The 23,696-nt window shown below is 41.9% G+C and overlaps 1 protein-coding gene across 5 annotated transcripts in view; it reads right to left on the bottom strand.

The window, feature by feature from the left end:
• The window catches only part of TBL1XR1 (TBL1X/Y related 1), a 233,468-nt gene that overhangs the window by 26,280 nt on the left and 183,492 nt on the right, over positions 1-23,696 (bottom strand). For all 5 annotated transcript variants that reach the window (XM_077487946.1, XM_077487947.1, XM_077487949.1 and 2 more), the window contains 5 exons: positions 20,169-20,232; positions 18,928-19,025; positions 17,667-17,727; positions 8,978-9,099; positions 1,205-1,279 (listed from right to left, as the gene is read on the bottom strand). In XM_077487946.1, coding sequence (XP_077344072.1) covers positions 1,205-1,279; positions 8,978-9,099; positions 17,667-17,727; positions 18,928-19,025; positions 20,169-20,232 — 420 coding nt within the window. The remainder of the gene's footprint in view (positions 1-1,204; positions 1,280-8,977; positions 9,100-17,666; positions 17,728-18,927; positions 19,026-20,168; positions 20,233-23,696) is intronic.

The raw sequence follows: 23,696 nt of genomic DNA, 5'->3' as shown, positions 1-23,696 counted from the left end.
ATAGGCATGACCTGACAACACAATACATGGAAGGAGAGATTCCTGAGAAAATCTCCCCTACCTTTCCTCTCAGCAGGGTTTATCAGAGATAAAAAAAAAACAAAAAACAAACAAACAATCTTTGCCCTTCACGGTAGGCTCCGAGACCTTAAAAGGAAACCTTCAGGAACAGGGGTACACTTAGGTTATCCCGCAATCCTGGACCTGCAAGAAGACCCTGCCAGTAAACTTTTATTGGCTTTACTACCAAAAAGTACTGGATCCCAGGGCCCAGCTTTAAAAGCTTTCGCAAGCAAAACCTCGTGTCTTCGGCTGACGAGGCCCGGGAACCATTCATTTAGTCCATTACGGAGACATCAGAACAGATCTGGTCAGGATGGCTGGCTCTCAAAGGATTACTGCCCGTGGAGCTCAGTACACACATACTTACACGTGCCCAACACCTCAGACACTGGCAGAAAAACTGAGGACTCCCAGTAATGGGAGGGGTTATATGGGGGAGGTTCACCCCTTAAGGGGCGTGTCAGTGTCCAGCACCTGATACGCCGATATAACCCACATAGTTATTACTATGGCTCGGTGCCCCCCGATGTAAGAAAAGAAAAAGCACTGTCTTAATTTCAGGCTGCAAATCAACAAAATGCGATTTAAAAAAATTGGGGGGATTCTTTTCTATACCCACTGTATACAAAGATTAAACTATTGCCAGGTGACAAATGGTTATTTTCGTCTCTTAATGATTTGTTCACAACATAAAGGTGCAACCAAATGCATACACATTCATTTCAATGGGCTGCCCTATGCACATGAAACATGCAAAAATCACGCTGCACCAAACCAGGTGGTACCATGCATTTTGGCAGCCACAAACCTACACCTGTTTACCAGATGATTGGGTGACATAAATGAGTGTCTGTAGCAAGCAGCAAGTTTTCGTGCGGTTAAAAGCATGATTTTGCACATGTTCTCACACATGGTGTGATGCTGTAGGGTGCACTTTTTTTGTAACTCTGTATTGTGAAATATGTGAAAGTCAATTTATATTTTATGCATATAATAGCTGGTTAAATTACACATTTTTGTGATTTTGGCCACACACACACTTATTTTTGGAATACACTGTAAATGTCGTAAACACAATGAATGTTTTTTTTATTGTAATGGTATAGTAACAGCTAATTTATTGGGTTTAGTTTAACTGTACCTTTAAGGTCATGTCATCAGAACAGGATGCAAGAAGATTACCAGTGGGATCCCACTTTATTGCGTTCACTTCATTCTACAAACAGAAACAATGACACATTAGAATGCACAGGTACTTCCAGGACATTACTGCCATAAATTCATATGCCAAGTCAAAGGGGGATGCAGGTATTGTAATAAATCCACAACTTATAAATTAAGTAAATTTCAGTTAAAAGTTCATATTATGGTTTAATGGATTCAAATTGCTAAATCGAAACATCATAGTCAAACAAATGTTCTTTCCTGGCATCATAATGTATGCTAAAAAGGCAAGAACCAACGAGCAGTCACACTATACAGCTGTTAGTACAAGAACGACGTATTGCTAGGGTTAGGGTCATTATGTTAAAGAACATCCTGTATGAAACGTTCAGCTGTCCCCCCAAGTGCAGACCAATTTTACTGCCCTTAATTCCAAGAGATTGACGGGAAGCTTTGGTTCCCTAGGTTTCCTTGACTAAGACTGAAATATGAAACATTTGAATTTGTTAGCCTGTGAGGCTGGCATCTGTTATTGCCATCCATGAATGTGGGAGAAACAACTTCCTAATTTTCACAGCTGGATTGGCAATTTACCAAGCTAGGAAGTTCCTAGTTTGCCTGGAGAAAAGCACAGAGAAATGAGGACTGTTGTGTTGGAGAGGCCTTGCATAGAACTGAGTGAAGGTAACAAATTCAAATGAGGCAAACCCAGGACTTTCATAAAATCTCAGGGGGATGTCCTTTGGATCTTAAGGTATGACCATGAGATCTTAGAGAGTAGTCCGTTTGCTGGAAGGAAAAAACTTTTGAAGGTACCGTGTCTAGGATAAGGCCCAAGTATTCCAGACAAAGAGAAGGCTGAAGGACAGACTTTAAAAGTGGATAATGGAAGCTTGAAGAATCTGAATAGTTCTTCGGATATTTGAAGACAGTTTGAGGAAGATTAATTCTTTGGATGGTCATTTAGATACTATGTAACCCAGATGCTCTGATTTCTTAAGAGAGCAAGTAGGTGTGCAAGCAACTTTGTGATTACCAAACCGGAAGAGCAGCAAATTGCAAGCATGTGTCTCCTACTTTCAAAGAAACCCCCTGGAGAGATGGGTAAATGGGAATATGGGAGTGGGCAACCTGAATATTTACTAATGCCAAGCATTCCCCATGTCCAAGAGGCAGTAAATGACCTTGCAGATTCCATGTGTAACATGAAGGTATTTGTTTAGGGATTTTGAAGCCAAGGATAGGACGAGTACCTTAGTATGGTTTTGCTACCAGCAACGGGTTTGAACTGAATGCTTTGAACCGGTTTTTGGAACAGCCACTCTTTAGGACTAGAGATGGTTCTTGACAATCTGTAAATCTGACTGCTCTTGGAAACATTCAGGTTTATTTGAGAGGGGGAAATGAAGGGGTGGAGTTTAAAACCATTTTGTACCCCTATTAAACCACCAATTGAACTAATAGGTCTGTGACGCAGAGGAAAACAAACTGACAGAAGTCTCAACACTGTGAAGGCTCCCCTTCATTGTGAAGGCGATTTTCACAGTGAAGTGTTGGTTTTAGTTGTTTTATCAGAGTTAAATTCTGAAAAACCAAATCTTGTTGATTGTTCATCATCCTAGTTCTGTTTGTCAAAGCGCAGCCAAAGGCTTTCACTGCCCTCAGAATCATTGCTAAACTATATCCAGTGGGATAAAAAAAGTGGACTATGTCAGTAAGAGACCCTGCTAGCTCAGTCTTAAACATCTCCTATGCCTACAGATTATGTTCCTTCATTTAAAAATTCCACAGACCGAAATTGAGATACTCTTAGCTTTGTGTCCTCAGGTGCAGCATCATTAAAGAGGATTTGATGGAGACACATTTGAGGGTCACAGGATTCTCGCCTACTATTCACAGATCATGTTGCACACAGTGTAATCAGCAAAAATAAAATTCATAGACCCTAGGCTGGATGTTCACAGACCCAGGGTTGTAAGGCTGCTACTAGGGCTGAAACAACTAATCGATTAATCGACAACTAATCGATTTTGAAATTAATCGATTACTATTTTTATAATCGATTAATCGGCCAGTAACAAAATGGGGTTAAAGTTAATGAGTCTGATATTTACCAGATTGACCCTTTAATAGTATATCTCTCCTCTAATAGTATATATCCTTTAATAGTATATACAGTACATCTTTCCTCTAATAGTATATACACTATATCTCTCCTCTAATAGTATATACAGTATATCTCTCCTAATGGTATATACAGTATATTTCTCCTCTAATAGTATATAAACTATATATCGCCTCTAATATATACAGCATCTCTTCTGTTATTCTCAAGAGTGGATTCGATATTTTGCTCCAAAACCATATAGTTGGTTATTTATATTTACGACTGTATATAGAGCTATTTAAGAATGAATTGCCTTTTTTTAAACTTTGCATATTAACTAAATTATACACCACACTTTTTTTTAAGGTTATTAACCGATTAATCAAAACAATAATCGGTCAACTAATCGATTATGAAAATAATATTTAGTTGCAGACCTAGCTGCTACCCACCTTGGGAATACCCCTATACAATTATCTGACTTTGGGACCTCTTTTTATTGTTCAGGTACTTAGGTTATGGACATCTTTCTCCCTTATGGTAAAGTTTTGATGCTTAAGGCCCCCCTTTCACATGGACGATCCGTTCAGGTCCGCTTGTCAGTTCTTTAGGCAGACCTGAACGGATGCTCCATAGAGCTCTATGGAGCGTTGGATGTCAGCGGTGACATGTCTGTTGACATCCGAGCCGCTCCGATCCGAAAAAGTGTGACGGAGGAAAAAGCCATTTTTCCATCCATCATCGGATCGGATCAGGTGACAACGGACACTGTGGTCCGTCGTCACCCGATCTCCCATAGGGGAGAGCAGCGCTTTGACAGGTCCGTCCCTGAGCAGTGTGCAGAGACGGACCCGTCATCTTCCTGAGCAAGCGGATATCCACGGGGCGGATCAGCACTGATCCTCCCCGTGTGAAAGGACCCTAACTAGTTATTTACTTTAAACTCTTTAGTCAACTCTTCACTGCCTTCTACTATATCAATGGAAGCAGGGCAACCTTAGTAATACTTTGGGAACTGTACCAGGACCCTATGCTGCGGGGACATCCTGTAATATTGCTTTGGGCACTACAGTGCCTTGCAAAAGTATTCACCCCCCTTGGCTTTTTACCTATTTTGTTACATTACAGCCTTTAGTTAATTTTTTTTTAAATCTGAATTATATGTATCAGAACGCAATCGTCTAAGTTGGTGAAGTAAAATTAGAAAAATATATATACATAAAACTATTTTTCAGAAATAGAAAAACGGATAATTGGCATGTGCGTATGTATTCACCCTCTTGTTATGAAGCCCATAAAAAGCTCTGGTGCAACCAATTACCTTCAGAAGTCACATTAGTGAAATTATGTCCACCTGTGTGCAATCTAAGTGTCACGTGATCTGTCATTACATATACACACCTTTTTGAAAGGCCCCAGAGGCTGCAACACCTAAGCAAGAGGCACCAGGAACCAAACACTGCCATGAAGACCAACAAACTCTCCAAACAAGGGACAATGTTGTTGAGAAGTACAAGTCAGGGTTAGGTTATAAAAAAAAAAAAAATCCAAATCTTTGATGATCCCTAGGAGCACCATCAAATCTATCATAACCAAATGGAAAGACCATGGCACAACAGCAAACCTGCCAAGAGACGGCTGCACACCAAAACTCACGGACCGGGCAATGACGGTATTAATCAGAGAAGCAGCACAGGGACCTAAGGTAACCCTGGAGGAGCTGCAGCAGAGACTGGAGTATCTGTACATAGCCGACAATAAGCCGTAAACCCCAAAGAGTTGGGCTTTATGGCAGAGTGGCCAGAAAAAAAGCCATCACTTTCAGAAAAAACAAACGCTATGCCTGGCGCAAACACCACAACACATCAACCAAAGAACACCATCCCAGTGAAATATGGTGGTGGCAGCATCATGCTGTGGGGATGTTTACCAGCAGTCGGGACTGGGAAACTGGCCAGAGTTGACAGAAAGATGGATGGTGCTAAATACAGGGATATTCTTGAGCAAAACCTGTACCACTCAAGTGTGCGATTTGAGGCTAGGATGCAGTTTCACCTTCCAGCAGGACAATGACTTCAAACACACTGCTAAAGAAACACTTGAGTGGTTTAAGGGGAAACATGTAAATGTGTTGGAATGGCCTAGCCAAAGCCCAGACCCTCAAACCAATAGAAAACCTGTGGTCAATCTTAAAGATTGCCATTTACAAGCGCAAACCATCCAACTTGAAGGAGCTGGAGCAGTTTTAGAGGAGGAATGGGCAAAAATTCCAGTGGTAAGATGTGGCAAGCTCACAAGCTCATAGACTTGGAGCTGTGATAGCTGCAAAAGGAGGTTCTACAAAGTATTTACTTTAGGGGGTGAATAGTTATGCACATTTACTTTTTCTGCTATTTTGTCCTATTTGTTGTTTGCTTCACAATAAAAAAATCTTCACAGTTGTGGGCATATTCTGTAAATTCAATTATGCAAATCCTCAAACAATCCATGTTAATTCCCGTTTGTGAGGCAACAATGCACAAAAAATGCCAAGGGGGTGAATACTTTTGCCAGGCACCGTAGATCCTGCTTGAGTGCTCACCTCACAGAGTGCAAGATGTGTAATTCTCCGCAGGGTGTTATACTGATTAAGGGCCATGGTCCATTCTTTTGGCTCCAAGACCCGACTAACAAGTGAAGCATGGACCCTTATATAGAGACCAGCAGCAAGGTAAGGTAAAACAGGTTCGTCCTTTTAACAGACCATTACCATAGCCTTAGATCAAGTATGAGACTTAAATTGGTTGTTAACCTAAGGCATGAAATTTGAACAAAACATATCCCTTTATAGTGAGTACTTGTCTCACTTTAACAGCCAGATGGCTCAAATATTTGCTGGATCAGCAGGGACCAGCCAAAATTCGATCTATCTATGGACAGGTTGATTTTATCCAAATCGATCCATGGATTGATTGGATACAACTAGCAGGTCAGATTTCTAGCTTGCAATTTTTGCCAGCAGCTATAGACATTAGCAATAATTACTGTGCTCTAGCAGGAACCACTTCCTGCACCCAGGAGAACACTATAGCCCCACAGGAGGGATTTCTCCATCAACATTGTGTTACAGGAAAGAAACCTGCATAACCTGTGGCTGACTAAAGTGTAATTTCTGTCTGCTGTTTCATCCTACTATCACCATTAATCCCTTGTGACGCGGAAAGTGATGGGGAGGCATCCCAGCTGATTTACAGCTTTAGCCTTATTCCTGTGTGAAAGGGGGGTGCTTGGTGGTAGTAGCCCTTTCCTCCAATCAGTTGTCAGAGCTCATCTTACTGAACTGATAAGCTTTAATTCTGGACTTTGAATGGACAAAGGGAAGAGAAGTCTGCAGATAAACAGGTACAACTTAGGTAGGAGGACTTGTTTAACCTCTTGCCGACCAGCTACAGTCGTTATACAGGGGCAGGTTGGCATGGCTGAGCAAACCGTTGTAGGTGTCAGGTGCTTTAAAAGGTATAGGGGGCACATGCCTGCGGAGAAACGCTGATATGTGTGGCTGGCGGCCACGATGTCGGCCAGTGACCCGTGATCGCTCCCGAGAGAGACAGAACGGGGGGAATCTGTCAATGTAAACAGACAGATCCCCGTTCTGTCGGGAAAGTAGAGAGATCCACTGTTCCTAGTAGTCCGGAAAAGCGATCTCTACTCCCTGTCAGTCCACCCCCCCCCCATTCCCAGTTAGAAACACCTCCCTAGGGAACACCCAACCCCTTGATCGCCCCCTAGTTTTAAACCCTTCCCTGCCAGTGACAGTTATACATTAATCAGTGGCTATTTATAGCAGTGATCGGTGTATCAATGTCAACAGTCCCAAAAAAGCGCCAAATGTCTGATCTGTCAGCAGCAATGTCGCAGCCCCTCTAAAAATTGTAGAACACCGCCATTACGAGCAAAAAAAAAAAAAAAACATTTTATAAAAAAAATGCCATAAATATATCCCCTATTTTGTAGATTGTACAACTTTTGCGCAAACCAATCAATATACGCTTATTGCAATATGTTTTACCAAAAATATGTTGAAGAATACATATTGGCCTAAAGTGATGAAGAAATTAGTTTTAATTTTTTTTTTTGGGGGGGGGGGGGATATAGCAAAAAGTAAAAAGATTTAGGTTTGTTTCAAAAAAATTGTTGCTCTTATTTACAGCTCAAAAAAATAAAAACTGTAGAGGTGATCAAATAGCACCAAAAGAAAGCTCTATTTGTGGAACAACAGGAGTGACGTCATCATACATGGAAAAAAGATGGGCGCTCCGTGGAAGAGGGGACAGCGGTGACATCGCTGGCTCCTGTGTCAGGTAAGCGACATATGATGGGCTACTATGCGATGCATAGTAGCCCATTATGCTTTACCTTTGCAGGGAAACAAAGAGGAAGTAAACCCATCAGGGTTTACTTCCTCTTTAATCTCTGTATATAACCTGAGGGGAGTCACTTCAAAGAGTATAAGTATATCTGAACTACTTGCTATACACTTATGCGTTATAATAATATATATATATTTATATTAGCTAACCTTCAGCTTTAAAGGAGACCCATAACTCTGGTGCAATGTGCAACATGCTCCAGAAATGCCCACTCCATCCCGCCGCCCCTTTCCTTGTGACAGTGGGGAGGGGATCTTCTCCCACTGTCTCACTTCACCTGTTGTAATTTTCAAAATGGCGTGGCTGTGCAGGGATCTACCCACATGACTGCACCATTTGTTCACAGCGATCTATGAATGAGAGAACTAAAATACCATTGTGGCTGACTGCTTGTAGTTTTCAATGGACTGCGAGGGCATCGATAAGCGCTCTCGTAGTTCATTCACAAGTCCTGCAGCTTGTCTGCAGGATTCTGACTTTGCACCCCTGATCCACTGACTGCAGGTGTAATGATTTGCAGGCTCATGAGGGGGAAAAAAAGGAAAAAAACTTAGACTAAGTCATCCTAGGCTGGCTATTAATATGGCCAAATATGTTGAAATTGGCAAGGAATCTTAGAGAGATTGCATTTCTGAAAGTATAGCAGATTTAAGTATATAGAGCATGGGAGCACCCATCGCCTGCACTCTTAAAAAAAAGTTCAAATAGAAGTGCTGCACTTGAAAATGAAGAATTTTTACCATATTTTCTTCTTGACGAGCATTACATGTGAACATTTTAAAGAGAATGTGTCTGAAAAAAACCACAGCAGCTGCAGATACACCCTTATTTTAAAGGTTTAAAATCTGGGCTTGTGGTTCAACTACTCAACGTGGTTATAAACCTTTGAAATGAAAAATTAAAGCATATCATTCTATAGTGTGTACATGCCTCTAGCCAAAGTACCTAGCGTGACTTCCGTTTCAGCTTTCATTCTTCTATTTGCATGCGTCATTTCTGACAGTCTATGACAACACCAGACAATCCCGTGGGGGGAGGGGGTGTCACAGTGCCCTCCACTCAGATCCCTGCTCTCAGTTGTGAAGTGTGTTGCATCAGATCCCCGCCCCCCTGCAGCTATGAAATGCTGACAGACCCAGTCCTGGCATAATTCTATAATTGCCAGATTTCTTTTCTGTCTATTTTAGATAGTTTAACCAACTAAGAAGTTGAAAAATGGTGACACTGAACTTACTGTGTGTCCCTGGAATGTTTTTATTGGCCTGTCTTGTCCCAATTTGCAGACATGAATGCACATATCTGTACTGCATGATGCAAATGTGTTGTTACTTTGCCAGTCCACATCCAACGCTGGTGCTGAAAGACAAAGAAATAGAAAGGTTTATTCGCAATGACACACTGAATCTTTCCATATGAACAAGAAAAACAACTTATTGAATGTAGTCTTCGGGCTGCTCCATCTGTGCAATGCACCAGGAAAAACTATAATAATTATATATATATATTTTTTTGCCTTGGTCCAATCACTGTACCAGGAGTCGGGATAGCGATAGCAGCAGTTTTCTGGGTCCAGGGCCAAACAGCTGCAATTTCAAATATTAACCACAGAGTTGCTTGGTACAGTTAGTCATACATTTAGGCCAAAATTTATTCAGCCACATGTCTTTAGTAGAAAATATTTCAAGCAGCATATATTTATTGGTTTGCGCAAAAGTTATCGCGTCTACAACCTAGAGTACATTTTCTGGAATTTACACAGCTTTTAATTTATGACTGCCTATCTAATTTCTTGAGGTGCTAAAATGGCAGGGCAGTACAACCCCCCCCCCCCCCCAATGACCCCATTTTGGAAAGTAGACACCCCAAGGAAATTGTTGAGGGGCATGTTGAGCCCATTGAATAATGACACAAAAAAAAAAAAAAAAAAGTTTACAAAAAGTTGTCACTAAATGATATATTGCTCACACATGTCATAGTTATATGTGGAATTGCACCACAAAATATATTCTGCTGCTTCTCCTGAGTATGGGGATACCACATATGTGGGACTTTTTGGGAGTCTAGCCATGTACGGGACCCCGAAAACCAATCACTGCCTTCAGGATTTCCAAGGGTGCAAATTTTTGATTTCACTCCTCACGACCTATCACAGTTTCGAAGGCCATAAAATGCCAAAATAACACAACCCCCCCCCCCCATGACCCCATTTTGGAAAGTAGACACCCCAAGCTATTTACTGAGAGGCATGTTGAGTCCATGAAATATTTTATATTTTGCCACAAGTTGCAGGAATGTTACAATATTTTTTTTTTTTTTGCACAAAGTTGTCACTAAATGATATATTGCTCACTAATGCTATGGGCATATGTGAAATTACACCCCAAAATATATTCTGCTGCTTCTCCCGAGTATGGGGATACCACATGTGGGGGACTTTTTGGGAGCTTAGCCGCGTACGGGACACCAAAAATCAAGCACCACCTTCAGGATTTAAATATAAAACACTACCAAAAAAAACTGTTAGCGATCGCAGGGATCAGGCCTGACTCTGCGAACGCTGCAGTTATGTGTTTCGTGTTTTGTAAGTGACAGTGATCGATCGATACTGCACTTGGGTGGGCTGGGCAGAGGGGCAAAACGCAGGTGCTAGCAGGTATCTGGGCTGATCCCACTAACAATGCGTTTTTTTGGAACCCTAAACTGCTGGGGACGCTAGTATAGATCTGATCAGATATTGATCTGTTCAGATACTATACCACTACGGGAGGGGTATGCTTTGTGCGTGGGTGTTAGCGGTATTGGCACTAACCTAGCGCTGCCTGGGGCGACGCAGACCCTGACCCTAATTGTTATCACCACCGGGTGATCAGGGGGTTAAACCTTTATTGGGTAATAAATGGTGGATGCCCTGATGCTATAAAAAGCAAACTAACCAGAGTCACCCGTAACACTTATACGGTGATCACTGGTGAAAGGGTTAACTAGGGGCAATCAGGGGGATAAAATCTTTATTAGGTAGTATATGGGGGTCCCTGACACTATATAAAAACCTGACGGGGAACCTAAATAACTGGCTAACCAGCGTCATCAGTGGCACTTCTACGGTGATCGCTGGTGAAAGGGTTAACTCTAGGGGCAATCAGGGGTTAAAATCTTTATTAGGTAGTATATGAGCGCTATAAAAACCTGGCGGTGAACCTAAAAAAATAACTAGCTACCTAGCGGCACCAGTGACACTAATGCAGCAATCAGAAAAACGATCACTTAGTGACACTGGCAAAAGGGGGTGAAAGGTTTAACTCTAGGTGCAATCAGGGGGTTAAACCTTTATTGGGGGGGGGGGGTGGGGGGGCTACCCTGGACCTAACACTAACTGACAGTTTTTACTGTCACAACTCAGTAAATAAATGATCACTGCAATCAGTGACACTGTGACTGGGGGGGGGGGGAATCGGGAGGTGATTTGTGTGCCTATGTGTACCTACATGTCAGTGTAGTGTTTGGTGCACTTACTATGTGTTCTCCTCGCAGTCCGGTCAAAAAGACCGCCCCGAGGAAAATGACATCACTTCCTCCCTGCCTGCGTTTACACTACACAGGCGGGGGAAGTTTCTCATTCGCCAGTAGCAATCGAGAGGGGATGGCCAGAAAACCAACGGCCATCCCCTCATCCCAGATCGCTCCTGAAGCGAAGCACCGCAGCCAGCGGGAGGGGGTCCGGTCGGACCCCACACCCGCTGGAAGGCAAGCACGTACATGTACGTGCTTGTGCCTGTCGGTGCCATTCTGCCGACGTACATTGCCATGCGGCGGTCCTTAAGTGGTTAAACAGATCAAAGCTATGAGATGGTACAAGCTGGACCAATGACTATGCAAAAAAATAAAGCCCCCACAACATACCTGAACCTCAGGTTTAAATGCACTTTAAAATGGACTGCACAAAGAAAAAAAAAAAAAGAAGGTAAAAAGACCCTGTCGCCACCTGCTATAGTGCAAACTTAGGCAATGAATATGTATTAGAAGAACTTGCAGAAGAAACCTCTACCACTGCTAGCAGTCCTGTCACTAAAAACACTGCATAGTAAGGTATTGGCATGGTTTTCTATGCAGCAGCATTTAGTGAATCTTGTGAGTTTTTCCTAAAAGCTGCTGAAACACAAGGATGATGAACGAGGTGGGGTAGGGGACTTGTTGGCAGCTGCCAGGAAGACTTCATTCAAAACTCTTGCAAGTTTTTTGGGGGTTTTTTGAAGCGGTATTGCTACCTTCTTTTTTTATGAACAGAGTCAAAATGCTTCAAGCAGGCATAGTTTCTTTACGTAATCCTAATACAAAATTTGCTGCCCAAGTGTATTTTGCAGTGTAGTAGGTATCAGTTACATAGTAATTTCCGAAATTATGACACCTCAAACCTTAGACTACATAGAATAGTATTAAACTCATCTTAGCCCTGAACACACACACACAAAAAAAAAAAAATATGATGCTTTTACTTAAACCTTTGGGTTATACAGCTGCCTACAGGAGGCTTGGCCACTGGCAAAAAAAAGCCACTCCTACTACTAGAAAGCCTCAGTTTTGTAGGACAGCGGTACCAAAGGCATTATAAGCACAGAGGGGGTGGACCTACTCCACAAACTGATTTCAAGAACAGGATACTACAGTGAATTATTTTTTTATTTCCTCTTTCTTCCCCATTGAGGCACACAGAAGTCTAAAGACTTCCAAAAAGCAGTGGGAAACATAGGAAATGGCCTCCAACTAGACCAACTGGACAGAACTGGGGACTACCCGAGGCTTAAATGGCATCTTGAAGAACCCTACATCTGAAATAGTAATTAAAAAAGGGACAAAACTGACAGATTTCCAGAACCAGGCGGGATTTCTCCAACAGCGACTATTGTCACAAGTATACTTTAGGAATGGGCCTTAAAGGTAAAAAGCGACAGAGTGAGGGTCATTATCCAATACTCCACTCATGACTCTTTGTACCATCCTAGCTTGCTGGTACCTTTTGTGAGATGATTCCATTCTGGGTAAATGTGTCAGGGAAAGACCTGGGATAAATTTTCACCAAGCCCATTCTTTATGGGATAGGGTGACTTACAGCCATGATTTACCAGACTGGGTAGCCAACCCAGGATCACCTTTCACTGTGAGAACTGCTCTACTCAAGGAGTGATCTACGTAATGGTGAAACAATACAATGCTCTGCATTTTATGTGGGCAAAACACTTTGCGTTTATTATTCTGAAGAAGCAATAAACAATACATGTAGAGGAAGAACCTAATCCATAGTTTGTTGTTCTGAGGGACTACAATAACTTCCTGTTAGGACTCTGAGTTTTCTTTTTATATATGTTGAACAACTTTCTCCAAGAGTAGGATGAGGGGCAATTAACTGTGTTTTTAAAGTTGGTTATCTTTTTTTTTTTTTTTTATACTTGCCTCATTTAAAAGTGCCATTCTGCTCCTTTTCTATTTTTTACATACGATGCAATAAAACCGGATTTGAAGGGGTATATATTTGTAGGAGTGTCTATGGGGTACCAAGAAAGTCCACAGACGTTGCTTTTACATTTCCTAGTGTACTAATATTTTAGGATGGGGTACCCCCCTTTATCCGTTTGTGTGGTATCTGGCACTGGATTTTATACATTGGAGTGGATTCCTTCAAAACAGTCTTGTGACGTTACTGGCACAATGACCCATTGGGTGAAGGGGAGGTTTGGGGCATTCTGCAACTCTAAAAGGTCCTTGGGCAGTTTTTGGTTGATTTGAAAAAGGAAAACAGTGAGGAGGTAGAGTTTTGAACTAAATTTTATACCCCTTAGAAACCACAGATTGAACCTACAGGTCTGGGACATCCATGACCCAGAGAGGCAAACGAACCTCTGCTCTTAGGGGGAAGGGATGAACTTTGGTTTTCAAGTTGAAGCCTGGTTGGAGCAGACGGGTGTTTTGTGTTTCAAGGAGCTAGGGGGGTTATGAGCCATTTTACTCTGTATATAAAACTTCCACACCTATGATCTCTTTGGTGAAATCGATCAAGTGCTTTACCAAATAGACATCTTCTTTGGAAAGGAATAGGTTTGTGAGGTTCCTTTAGCAGACAAAAAAAAAAAAATCTGTGCATGTGAATGGAGACTTGCCTGATGACATGTTCTATGGCATCTACACAGAAAATACAAATGCTGTAATAGCTTTGTAAGGAACTATGCACCAGTGTCCATTACCTGAAAGTGAATGGCTATAACCCAGAATACTCTGCCTGTGTCCTGCACTACTGTATAATTAAGATGTTAATTTCAAGTTGTAGCAAATGTCTAACTACTGGCTCTAGGTATTTAAAACTGGATCTCCCGATTCCTTATAATCTCCATAGAATTACTATTTGTTTCTGAATTTTTCCCGTTTATGTGGAATTTTTTTGTATGTCCCTGGAGTATACCCAGACCAACCTTCAATGGGAGCACAACAAAGTTATTTTTAATCGCTCTATTGAAATCAGAAGTACAGTAATCTTACAGCAAAGTATGTTAATGCTATTTTCTATATAAACTGCACTTTTTTCACTGCTTTATCAAATAAGCATATAAACTGTAAAAAAAAAAAAAAAAAAAAAAAAAAAAAAAAAAGTCAGTGTACCTTAATCACTTAACCACTACAATACAGGGCACTTACGCCCCCCTTCCTTTCCAGCCCAATTTTCAGCTTTCACCGCTGAAAATGCTCTTGCATTTCAATGACAATTGGGCGATCATGCTACGCTGTACCCAAATTAAATTTTTATCATTTTGTTTGCACAAATAGAGCTTTATTTTGGTGGTATTTATTCACGACAGTGTTTTTTATTTTTTGCGAAAAAAAGGGCGGAAATTTGGGAAAAAAATATTTCCTTCTATTTTAAAAGAAATCAAATAAAAATCGAATTTTGTCATAAATTTAAGCCAAAATGTATTCTGCTACATGTTTTTGGTAAAAAAATAAAATCAAAAAAATCCCGTTAAGTGTATAATAATTGGTTTGTTTGATCATGGACATATGTACACAAATAATCATGTACAGATGTGTGCAGGTGATCACGGACATGTGTAGAGATAATCACTGGGACATTGATTTTAGTGGGACATGTGGGGGACGTGTGTTTTACACTAGACTGGTGATCAGTGAGTAAAAAGCTGTAAAAAAAAATCTCATACTCACTGAACACCAGCCGGCTGCAGCAATCCGCTCTCCTTTCCTCAGCGACGACTTCCGTGTGAGGAGAAGAGAGCCGATTGCCCAGCAACCTGCTGTTTGTTTACATCACATGACGGCTGTGAGTGGACACGGCCCTCATGTGATCAGGAGAGCCAATCACAGAGCTCTCCTGCTGATCCGAGATGCGCTGTGTCCGGGTGACACGAGCGCATCGGGATCACTCCGCTGCACGGGCACACGTTCCCCCTCCTTCTGAAGGACCTTCCTGAACATCCAGTCAGAAGGAGAGCGCTCCCACTCAGCCGTATATATACATTGGCCAGGTGGGAAGTAGTTAAATACCAGCCTGCAATACACCTTGATTACTGGGCCACTTTACAGTTTCCAGGGCTGTAATAGTTTGACAATTGCTCTGTCATGCAACACAGTACCCAGATTATTTTATATCCTTTTGCTTTTATGGTATTTACCCACCACCTTTTTGAACTAATAAAACAAATAATAAAATAAAAATGCCAGGACAGTACAAACACCCCCAACATGACCTCTTTAGAAAATAGACACCAAAAGGTGATACAATTTTTAGAAAATGTAAAATGCATAATGGTATTGTAGGGGGTTAAAATATGGAGCTTGGTAATTGGACAACTGTCCAAAACAAATCTTACTGCTGTTGCTGCAGCAACAGCCTGTTTAAATCAGGGACGAATGATTCATTTAGAAGTTCCTATTTCTCCCCTTCCTCTGTTGTATAATAGGAGGGCTGTGTACACTGAGCACTGTGAATAGTCCCCTATGACCAATCACAGCAATTATGTTGTACAGAGCCTCTCTGACTGGATGTGTACTCACTGACTAAACACAGCCATCCAAGGCTCAGTTCTCGGTCATTATTGGGTGCAGTGGGTATCCGATGCTCATTTCTGTGGCAGAGCTAATAAACAGTGCTGCAAAATTAAGCACCCACCAATAAAGGCCAAGTTCACCTTTTCCAAAAAAAGTCTATACAGGTAAAAATAAAAGTATTGATCATATTACAAAGCTGCACGGACTTTTAATATCTGCTGGGGTCCTTTGACTACATAGACTATTTCCTGGAAAAGGAAAACTGTAAACTAAGCTTTTGAGACATACAGAGCTACATAAAGGGGTCTTTTCAGAGCTTAAAGCCATAATAACTGCTGTTTTTTTTTAATGGTGCATGTTTAGGAGATATTTACAGTACCTACAAGTAAGTCTTATTATGGGCTTACCTATAGGTACAAATTATGTATGGGAGTTTACTCCCACTTTAACAGTATGTAAATCCCATCCCAGCCACTTTACACTCATTTCTCCAGCACTCTCCTGTGGCACCTTCCTCTGTTGCAGCCACCACCAAAATAATCAGAACTCCGAGGGAACGTTTTTCACATGCAAATTTAAAAAGTTAAAACACACAAATTAAATCTCTTAAAGGTGTCTTAAGAAGCTGTGCTAAAAGACAGATGCTTTGGCTTACCGAGGTGCATAAAAGAAACCTAAAGAATAAATCAAATCAGAGTTTTCTTCATAATGCTAAAGTCTTCTGAAAGCAGTTTTCTCACACTACTATACAGTATATCAGGTATCCCTACATAGCTGTAACCTTAACAGGCTGATGGATTTGCAGTGAGCGATGGGAATAACTCTTCACCATAGCTAAGCAAGAAGCAGAATCTGCATATAGAACAAGAAAATATGCCTTGTGCGCATATCAATACTAACAATAGCTATTTATTCATACAATTGTGTCTTTTTGCTCATAAAAAGGTACCAAGTATTATAGCTCTCAACAAAAAGGATCAACTAAACAAAAGTTGTGAATTCTCTTAAATTGCTACAAGACTTAAAGGGGTTCTGCACTCATAATAAAACATTTGCCCATTCTGTTGCCTCTAGTTCATATATTTCATAATGCCAGCCTGAGATCTCGGCTGTAATAACCCAAATCACGTGAGATGTCGGCTGTAGCACCCGAAATCTCGCGAGATGTCGGGTGCATTAGCCGCAATGTCTCCTGGGATTACTTGAACGAGATCCCAGGAGACAGTGCGGGCTTCAGCAGGAAATGACGCTGATCCCCGCAAGAGACCACCCATCGCCGCAGGGGTTTAAAATAAATTACTACAGATTGCAAAAGGTAGGTGAATCCAAAAAAAAAAAAAAACAGGTGGCATTATGAAATATATGAACTAGAGGCAACAGAATGGGCAAATGTTTTATTATGAGTGCAGAACCCCTTTAAGGAATTAATGATGAAGCATCAGCATGTCATTTAGGCGATTCAGTTTCTTAGAAAGGGAGGTCAGCAACGAAACACTGCTCACTTCTCAGGAATGTGAATGGTCACCATAGGAAAAAGAATCTAGTTCTGTTCCATGTGAACAAAAACTTGACTGATCACTACGGGCAACTGCTCTATCCTTTGTCTTGTTTTTCTTTACTGCAACTGTATTCTTTAGTAGAAACTGAAGATCACACTTCATTTTCTTTTATTATTCTATATACAATGTTGTCTGATGGCCTATATGGGGAACAGGCAGAAAATGAGAGGAGCAAAGTGAAGTGACATAGTGACTGCTAGATTGGACTGTTAGCATTTAGATTAATGTTGGTTAGCATTAGGAATGTACACGCTGTGCAATCCGCAATCAGAACACACATTTTTCTATAAGAAATGACATTTACTAAATAGTTACCCGAGTGGAAAGGAAACTGTTGTTTTGCTTCCCCTGTGTGTGCATCCCAGATAATGGTGGTCTGTAAAGAAAATGCACACATACATCAGTAAACATTTTCCAAAATAAACTCTGTAGGAACCAAGCTTTAAAATTGATTCTAAACCTTGAATTAGATTTTTAACATATTATACTTACCTGGTTAAACTTAAATGTTTTGCACAGAGCAGCCCTGAGCCTCCCTCTTCTGCAGTCCCTCGCTGGCTCCCCCTCTTCCAAGTCACCCCCCTCCCCCCACAGTAAGCCACTTGTTAAAGAGGGTACTTGTGCGGGTGTGCCGAGTCCCCCGCCTGCCTCCATAGATACAGACTATGAGCCCACTATCCCCCCCCCCCCCCACGGCATTTGATGGCTCCTGCTGCTATCAAACCACCCTGGGAGTAGGGAGAGAGTGGAGACAGAAGCTGCTCTTGTGCACAGATCTGGATTGAGATTGGGCTTAGATAAGAGTTGGGGGGGGGGGGGGGGGTGGATCTTGCAGAGAATGCCTTAAGGTTTAAGAACCAAATGAAGCATTAGGCCTCATTCACACAGGGCGTATTTTACTGTACATGTGTGGAGAGCCAGGTGTTCTGTGCATCCCCATGGATGTCGACTGGGACACAGCTGCTACACAGACACAACCGTGTGGTGCCCAAATATGACATCCCTGTGGATGAGTGTCCCTGAACGCAGACACTGAGTTTGGGGAAACATACCCACATGAATGTCATATTAGTGCTTTGAGGCAATAAGCAACTGAAATTTGATACAAGTATCTATGAAACTAGTGAGGAGATAATAAGAGCGAATAGTTGATAAAACTTCCATGGGAGATGATGTCCACCACCTATAAGGACACTAGCAAAATTCACAGGCCCACAAAGCAGTTTGGGTAATAGGCGCACTGGGGCGTTTTCCAGGAAAATTTGCCAGTGTCCAATCACCTGAAGGTAGCAGCAGAAAAACCATGGTTTATGAATACCTGTATGATTAAGATTAAAAATTTAGTTGTCTCTACCTGAAAATATAAAAAAGGGAACTTTTCATGCAGAGGATTTCCACTGCCTGCCTTAGCGAGCATGTTGGGTCTCAACGCTTACAGTTTTGACTTTGTACTGAAACATGCGATAATATTTAGCAGACAAGCGAAGGGCTTGACATTTTCGAAAGAATGATAGTTATGTTACCAAAATGGTTAAGAAAAATTAAAGCCAAGATGTAATGAACTTTTCCATATTACCTTGTCTACTCCTGCACTTAAAATAAAGTTTCCTTTCTTGTTCCATTTCAAGGCAAATATGGGTCCCTTGTGTTGCCCCAAGGTGCTTGCAAGGTTTCCTGCAGATTAGAGCGAGTGTTTATATTATTTAAAATTTAGTGATTAATCAAATGCAGCAAGTACACAGCTTTTTGCTCGGTCTCTATTCCTCAGAAATAACTATACATAATATACTTAAACACAATGAAGGAAAAATTGCTCTGCAATATTAAAAGGTAACAACAAGGTTGCACTCCTTGCTTAACCACTTTAATACCAGGCACTTAGACACCTTCCTGCCCAAGCCAATTTTCAGCGCTGTCGAAATTTGAATGACAATTGTGTGGTCATGCGACACTACCCAAACAAATTTTTTATCATTTTGTTCCCACAAATAGAGCTTTCTTTTGGTGGTATTTGATCACCTCTACGATTTTTATTTTTTGTGCAACAAAAAACAAAACCCCCCCCAAAAAAAAAAAGTTTTTGTTTCTGTTAAAAAAAAATGTGTAACCAAGTTTCCACCTTCAATGATTGGCACGGATATGGCTGCAATAACGGGCACCGATGAGGTGGCACTCGTAGGCAGCACAGATAGGTACTTATGGGTGGCATTGCTGGGCATCACTGTTGTCTTAGTACATACTGGTGCCAATCAATGCCCATTTGTGGGCACTGATTGGCACAGATTGGGCATTCATTTGAACATGTGGATGGCCATGGGGTACATACCTGGCCATCCACATATTGCCCCCTTCCCTAGTGGTGTCCCTGGTGGTCATCCAAAGGGGGGGGGGGGGCTGCGCTGACCACTCTGCATAATACACACACACACACACACACACACACACACACACACACACAATTCCTGTTGCCCTGCATACACTTACAAATGCAAAGGGAGTCTACATGTGTGTAAACGGCAATTACACCATTCATGAAGTATTGCTGTGAACTTCAGAGTGACAGCAAGTATTCTTATATCAGAGCTGTGGAGATTTTTGGGTACCTTTGTTTTTCGTGATAAGGTCACATGCAAATTTTAAGACTTACCATTTTTTTTATAACTATCTGTGCAACCTAATATAATAATTGTGTACACTAAAATTCATTTTATTATATTTCTGAAAATGCTGATTTTTTTACGTGTGGGAAAAAAAAAAAGAAGTGTAAAATTGCTGTAGTGCAGAAATTATTAAAAACAACTACAGAAAGGTACTTACCATCTTTTGTCCATATTCTGGCAAAGCCATCATAGGATCCAGTTGCTAGAAGTGTTCCTTCACTCTGTTAAAACATGAAAAACACTAGGATTAACCAGAACATCTACTATACAAGTAGACTTTGACCTGATCTAAAAAAGGTACAGCTTTGTGGGTGGTGGAATTTTTTTTTTTAATCTTAAACGCACATCATATTGACATTTTTTTTATTTTATTTTTTTACCACCACAGGAGTCCTCTAAGCCTTATGGAGTTATTCTGATTTATGTAGTCAGGCGCTGCATTTCTGGCTCCTTGCCACATCAAACAGTGTATAATAAAACATCACTGTACACAAAAAGTTTAGTAGAGCTTCGAAAACTCCTAAAGCTAGTACATAAGTAGCGTTAAAGTGAATATTAGAGAGGCTTGCAAAGGATTACGTTTTGTTTGTTTTTTTGCATAGAGCTGCCCCCTAACCCCATATACTAACCTGAGCCCAATCTCAATCCAGTGCTCTGCACAAGAGCATAGGCTCCATTAGCTCTCTCCTGCTTCACTGGCTCAGAGACAGCAAGCAGCTTGTGTTATGGGGGCCCTAGCTGGGGGGGTGGAGGGAGCCAGAAGTGTCAGCAGAGGAGCTAAGATGAGGATCAGGGCTGCAAAACCAGCTTTATTTACAGCCTTTAGTCTGTTGGGATATGTCTCTTCTAACTTTGCACAAGTCCAGTTAAATTTGATGGTGAACGTTTGTGGACTGTTGTCTTCAAGTATTTCCACAGATTTTCAATGGGGTTCAAGTCTGGGCTCTGACTATGCCAGGGGTGCACAGCCCTTTGAAGAGTGAGGGCCACTTAAGCGACTTGGTAAGCGGTCGTAGGCCACAATGAGTGGAGCGGGCGGATGACAGGTCCATGTTCACTCTGCATATGCAGAGTGAAGAAAGCCCACTCTACGCTATGGGCCCTCTGATCCAATCCACCCAGATGGATGGGGACGGATCCCCTTCAGTTTTTGTTTTTTTCTCAGAAAAAATTGGAAGTAGGTGGGTATGAACAGACAACACTTGTTTACATCTGCCGCTCCAGAGAGGTGAATGGAAGGTCCAATTTGGGTCGGACCAATCACGTGAAAGGGGCCTAAGCCTGCATTTACACTGATGCTCTGTGGTTTATCCACAGTGCCTGTGCAGTGCACCTTTGGCTTTGCTGTGGGTTAGCTGCATTTGGGCCAGGTGTGGTGCACTTTCTGAAAGCACACCAAACACGCAGGTAATAACAGAATTATATGGCTCAGTGCGGATCAGTTTGAAAGCAGCCCAGAATTGCAGAAGAGATATGCCCATATATACACCATGATTTTAGTAACAAACTTACCTTTAATAAGTCTTCCATTCAGGTATTACCTGCTACTGCTGTCCCAGGCAGACTAGAAGAATTGGGTCTTCAGCAACTGATAAAGACTCCCACGCATGGGTCAGGACAAACCCTGGACCTCCTTTTCAAACAGAACATCGACGTCAACATACTGGACAACATAACATTGCCATGGACCGACCACAACGCCATCAAATTCAAAATCGCTACCAACATCACCCACGAAAAACAGAAATCTGTAACAATAACGCACTGGACCAGATCACAAACTGTACTCCGAATCCTTCAAATCCATTCTATCCAACAAGATAACTACAATAACCTTAAACCACTCTGCGGAGGAAACACTCAACTCCCTGAACAGGGCATTACTGCAATCAGCAAACTCGGTAGCTCCAAAACGCAGGGCTCTCATCAGGAAGAAAAATTCTGGATGGTTTAATAGCTCACTCTCCCTATTAAAACAAGAACGCAGAAGAGCGGAAAGAACATGGAGAAGAAATACCACAAGGAAAACCACTTTAACTACACAGGTCTCACAGAGAACTATCGAAAAGCAATCTTTAAAGCCAAAAAGGATCACTTCGCATCTACAATCTCAACGGCCACAAACCAACCTCGGGAACGGTTTAAACTAGTCAATCAATCAATGAATCCGGTGTGCCTAGAACCCCCAGAAAATGAATCCCAGGATTACTGTGACAAACTCGGATCAGATTTCGAAGTCAAAACAATCAATTTGTCAGAAGAAAACATCCAACCTCAGCCAGCAAATACACAAAGAGGATATCTGCACCAACATTCCGCAACCGCCGAAATTTTCACTAACCCCAATTACCGCAGACACGACAGAAAACATCATTAACATTAATGGACATCATCCCCACAAAACTACTGAGAGAATGCTCAGACATCGTGGCTCCAACCATAACCCAATCATTCCAAGAAGGGATTGTTCCCAGCATCCTCAAACAAGGCATCGTCAAACCTCTACTCAAGAAACCAAAGCTGGACCCTCAGGACCCAAACAACTGTAGGCCAATTACGAGCCTCAACACCATTTCGAAGATCATGGAGAAAGCAGTAGTACATCAGTTACAACTCCACCTGGATACTCAAACTCCTGGACCCACTACAATCAGGCTGCCGCCCGGATCACGGTACAGAAACAGCACTCCTTAAGATTTGGGACGACGCCCTCGAAGCAGCGGATGACAGAGCCGCGTCTCCTCGTACTGTTAGACCTAAGCGCAGCGTTTGATACAGTAGATCACAATACTCTACTCGTCCGCCTCACAGAAGTAGCCAGAGTCCAAGATGGAGATCTCCATTGGTTCGCGTCCTTCCTAGGAAAATCGGTCACAGACAGTGAAACTAGGAAAATTCCTCTCTGAATCCCGGGAAGTCGCCTGCGGAGTCCCTCAAGGCTCTCCTTTGTCACCGGTTCTCTTCAACATTTACATTCGCCCACTCCTCCAAATCATCAGACGCTCAGACCTCTGCTTCCACTCTTACGCTGACGACACACAACTTTATTTCCGGATCAATGGAAAAAAAGACCAACAACAACTTGAAAACTGCCTCAAATCAATAGAGGACTGGATGACCACTAACTCCCTCCAACTCAACCAATCAAAGACAGAGCTTCTTATCTTACACCCAAATCATAAGCCCGCAACCAAAACCTCCTGGCATCCACCCACCGTCTTTGGGCAGACTACCTCCCCAAAGACCAAGGCAAAGAGTCTCTGGGTTATTTTAGACGCACAAATGTCAATGAATGCGCAAATAGGATCTGTAGTCAGTGGATCTTGCCAAATGCTACGCATGCTTTGCAGACTCATCCCTTTTATCCCAAAGAATGAAAAGCAGTGGTAGTTGGAACAATCATTAATTCACGACTGGACTACGCAAACTCGCTTTACATAGGATTACCACAATATCAACTTGCGCGATTACAACTGATCCAAAACACGGCGGCAAGACTGATAACAGGGAAAAAACCCTGGGAATACATAGCTCCTTCGCTGAGGAGCTTACACTGGCTAACGGTAAAAAATCGGAGCACGTTCAAGACCCTTTGCCTCACCCACAAATGCGGGCATAGAGAAGCTCTGCAATAACTAATGGAGAAAATAAATCATTACACACAAAACCGCAGTCTTCGATCAGA

The sequence above is a fragment of the Lithobates pipiens genome, unplaced genomic scaffold (genome assembly GCF_037356315.1).
Source record: "Lithobates pipiens isolate NorthernLeopardFrog02 unplaced genomic scaffold, aLitPip1_a1.2 Scaffold_18, whole genome shotgun sequence".
NCBI classification, from domain to species: Eukaryota; Metazoa; Chordata; class Amphibia; order Anura; family Ranidae; genus Lithobates; species Lithobates pipiens.
This window is presented reverse-complemented; position numbering and strand designations above follow the sequence as displayed.